The sequence below is a fragment of the Drosophila biarmipes genome, unplaced genomic scaffold, assembly GCF_025231255.1.
Source record: "Drosophila biarmipes strain raj3 unplaced genomic scaffold, RU_DBia_V1.1 ptg000005l, whole genome shotgun sequence".
Classification (NCBI taxonomy): Eukaryota; Metazoa; Arthropoda; class Insecta; order Diptera; family Drosophilidae; genus Drosophila; species Drosophila biarmipes.
Genome location: NW_026114527.1, coordinates 1,630,962 through 1,634,967, shown reverse-complemented (window position 1 = coordinate 1,634,967; position 4,006 = coordinate 1,630,962). Strand labels below are relative to the sequence as shown.

Sequence of the window (4,006 nt, the reverse complement as noted above, 5' to 3'; positions counted from 1 at the left end):
CTCCTCTCGATACCCGACCGCCTGTCCCTTGCTCTGTCCCGGATGGTCCCACGGGCTTCCGCTCAGATCGTGCGGACAGTCAAGGCAGAACGCCAGGGAGCTGTCTCGCTTTTCACTTCGCTTCTGTGCCTCGTGTAAACGAACGTTCCACCCTAGCCTCACCCTTCCGCGTACTGTCCGTGCCGTTCCTGTGTGCTCGGTCCTCCTTGCGTGGCCGTTGCGGTGTGGTGTCCTGATTGCTGGTGGCGATATCCTGCGAACTACTACTGACAGGTGGCTGTAGGTCTTGACTTCTGTGCTGGGTTCGAGGGTATACGCCGATCCGGGACTTCTCTCCCTTCTGGCTTGCTACTCTCGATTTCAAATCTCAGTCTAGTAGACCCTCCAGGCGTACCGCCAGGACTTCGTCGGCAGGACAGAACAGAACTTAGCCGTGTGGCGCCTCCTTAGACCTCAGCCACCTGTGTCTCAGTTCGGAGATTCCTAGTAATCCCAATCCACAATGTCTCGACGTGACGATCTTGCTCCTCGTAGGCTCCCACGGCGCTGCTTCCGACGACTCCTTGCTCTCGACTGACTGCTCGCTCTTGACTGACTGATCTCGACTAAATGCTCTCGACTGAATGCTCTCCACTGGATCACTGATCTGAATGTTCTCGACTGCATGACTGATGCTGAATGACTGATGCCGCTGCCCTGCGGGTTTATATAGGGCCTCTGGGACCCGTTATTTCCCTTTTGCACACGGCCCGCCAAAACTCTCCACACCGGGTCCAAAGTCCATGGTTTCTGTTTGACCCTCTTGTCCTTGACGCACTGTCTCCCGCCGCCGTCCAGCCTGATGCCGCCGTCCCGCTGATCCCGGAGACGCATGCAACATGTTTGTGTGCCGCACCGCTGCTGAGCTGTGGCACCTTCTTTCCAAAGTCCAAAGTCCGGCGGCGTCCCGTTACTCCTTTTTGCACACGGCACTCTCGCTCCGCCCGCCAAGTCTCCGCTCTCTCCTTCTCCATTGTTGACCTCCAAACTCTCTTGGTCTCCGAACCCTATTGCTCTCCAAACTCTCTCGCTCTCCAAATTCCCTTGTCTCCAAACTCTCTTCCTCTCCAAACTCTCACGTTCTGCAAACTCTCACGTTCTCCGTCCTCGATCTCCAAACTCTCTCGTCCTCCGTCCTCGATCTCCAAACTCTCTCGTTCTACGTCCTCGCTCTTCGCCGCGCCGCCACTACGCGAATTCGCCGCGTACCTGGTGAGCGTCCGGCCATCTGCTGCTGGGATTTGTGGGGAGTTATTCAACTCCTCACATTCCCCCCTTACTTCGGGAAAGATTAAGAAAACTCAGCGCTCCCACTCTCCGGCGTTCCCTTGTATATCCTAGCCATTGAGTCAGGGCGCATCTCGTTCCGGTTCCCTCGGTGCTCCCTCGTTGCTCCCTCGACGTTCCCTCGACGCTTTCCATCTTGTTTCCTTTCCACAGCGCCGGTCGTCCTCCGTATAGCAATTTCAAATCTCCCGCGCCGATCCTCCATCTGTTCCCACTGGGCACCGATATTAATCAGCTATCGATACCCAGATATCGATATCGCTGGTGCGGCGTTGCCACTTGCGAGCCGCGATGTTCATCATCACCGATATTTCCATTTTCTTGTGCCCATCGATCGCACTATCGTCCAGTGCTAATCGACCGCCTATCGAGGCGCCCCCTTCCCTGTTATCTGGTGAGTCTGCAAAATTGGCGACTTCTCAAGGTGAGTTTCCATTTCCTTTTTCCAATTTCGCTCCTATCCTTTCGGCGACTTTCCTTCACTTTCCTCCTTCATTCGCCCTCAGCTGGCTGACCCGGCTCCACGCGGACTTCTTCGTGAGCGGGAGCGGAGAGGACTCAGAATTCGCTTCGCAGCGGGTAAGTAAGCTGGAGTTTTTTGGTCTTTGCCTCCGCCCTAACCCTTCCCCTTCGCTTTCAGGTTGCTGCCATGTATGCCCCCTTCTTCACGCTTTCAGCCGCGCTCCCGCCCTCTCCGCTCATTAGCTTTGCGTGTTAGATTTTCACGATTTATTTTTTACTACTGCTCCATGAAAACCCTCATGCCCGCGAGCCCCAGCCTCACGCGATACGTGCGTCCGCCACTCCTGATCCGCACGCTGCGCCTGCCGCCCAGGTTGCGAGCCTCGCGTACCGCCGGTTCCTCCGCGATTCCTGCGGGCCACTCCTGCTCTGGGACTCCCAGCCATCGCTGGCCTTCCGGCGCCGACATCGTCCGCGCCAACTTAGGACGCGCCGCCGATGCGGGCTCCACGGGCGCCGAATGTTGACGTTTGAAGCTTGGCCTTCCACCTCCCGTCGGTTCCGGCCATTTCCACGGTCCCCTCTCCTGAGGCTCCGCCGCTTCCGCCTCGTCTCGCGTCGCTGCCGGTGTCGTGGGCCCTGTCCCTGGAGTCGATGGCCGCGTACTCGGTGTCGGCGAGGTCCATAGGTCCGGCTCACCCGAGGTCCCGTCTCCTCCCAAATCCGGGGCTCCTCCACCATCGCCTTCTCCGCGGGGACCTCCGGCCATGTCCAGACGACCGTCTGTTGCCGCCACCTCACGCCTTCGGCCACGAACGACCGCACGCTATGGGTCACGTGCGCCGCCGGGATGTCCGTTCGGACGTGGTGTCCCACCGGGTCTCCGGGTTGGTATTGCGGCGTGTCCGGACGCGGGTGCGCTCCTACCGCCGGCGGCCGTTCGAACCTCGGCGTGGGTGGTCGCGCGGGTTTCCACCGGGGAGATTCCCCGCCGTGCCTCGCCGGTGAAGGTGGCGTATCCGGTTGCGGCGGTGGTGGCGACCGGACAGGGAGCGCCTCGCCTTTCGGTGAGGGTGGTCGCGTCGGCGACCTCTCGTTCCGCGGCGTAAGCGGCACCTCCGGCAGCCAGCCCGGCAGCCAGCCCGGCGGAGAGGCAGCCCGAACGTCGGCCACCTCCTGGGGCGGCACCCACGGTTCGGCGACTTACCTCGGAGTGGGTGGGCATGCCTGTTCCTCCCACAACTGCTGCTCCTCCTCCTCGGCCCGTCGCAAACGGGCCTGCCATTCCGGGTCCTCCTCCATCTCTCGCAGTTGAGTCTCTTCCGTCTTCCGCCGCGCCTCGTCCTCGATCTCCAAACTCTCTCGTTCTACGTCCTCGCTCTTCGCCGCGCCGCCACTACGCGAATTCGCCGCGTACCTGGTGAGCGTCCGGCCATCTGCTGCTGGGATTTGTGGGGAGTTATTCAACTCCTCACATTCCCCCCTTACTTCGGGAAAGATTAAGAAAACTCAGCGCTCCCACTCTCCGGCGTTCCCTTGTATAACCTAGCTGCGGAGGCTTCCGTCGCCGATGTCTCCTTGATCCCTCGCAGTGTTACTGGTAGTGGCTGCCTTGATAATGCGTCTGCCACCACATTGAGTTGTCCCTTCCTGTACGCTATTTCAAAGTCATACTGCTGCAACTCCAGGGCCCATCTGGCGATCCTTCCTGAAGGGCTCTCGATACTGTTGAGCCACTTCAGCGCCATGTGGTCGGTTACCACCTTGAAGTGGTACCCTTCCAAATACGGCTTAAGTTTCCGGATCGCCCAGACTATTGCCAAACACTCCTTTTCGGTCGTGGAGTAGTTTTTCTCAGCCCCGTTAAGCGTTTGGCTTGAGTAAGAGATCACCTTTTCGCCCCGTTCGGTTTCCTCAGTCAAAATGGCCCCAATACCGTAATCACTTGCGTCCGTCTGCAGGACAAACGGTTTTTCAAAATCCGGGCACGCCAGTACAGGGTCTGCCACCAGCCTTGCCTTTACCTCTTCGAATGCCGACTGATGTTCCTGTGTCCACACCCACTTGTTGCCCTTGCGCAGCAGATCGTTGAGTGGTGTGACTATTTTTGCGAAGTCAGGTACAAATCGCCGATACCATGAAGCTACTCCCAGGTACTGTCGGAGCTCTCTTACTGTTGACGGCGGCTCTAATTCGGCAATGGCTGCTACCTTTTCCG

General features: G+C 58.9%; 2 protein-coding genes across 2 annotated transcripts; one reads left to right on the top strand and one right to left on the bottom strand.

Moving 5' to 3' along the window:
- Positions 1-1,617: 1,617 nt before the first annotated feature.
- On the top strand, positions 1,618-2,072 carry LOC127011668 (uncharacterized). The gene is made up of 2 exons (XM_050889675.1): positions 1,618-1,905; positions 1,967-2,072. The coding sequence occupies exons 1-2, from the start codon at positions 1,618-1,620 to the stop codon at positions 2,042-2,044; spliced, it is 366 nt and encodes a 121-aa protein (XP_050745632.1). The 3' UTR covers positions 2,045-2,072.
- Positions 2,073-2,614: 542 nt separating this feature from the next.
- LOC122817981 (uncharacterized) lies at positions 2,615-3,073 on the bottom strand. The gene has a single exon (XM_044091415.2). The coding sequence runs from the start codon at positions 3,071-3,073 to the stop codon at positions 2,615-2,617; it is 459 nt and encodes a 152-aa protein (XP_043947350.2).
- Positions 3,074-4,006: the final 933 nt, after the last annotated feature.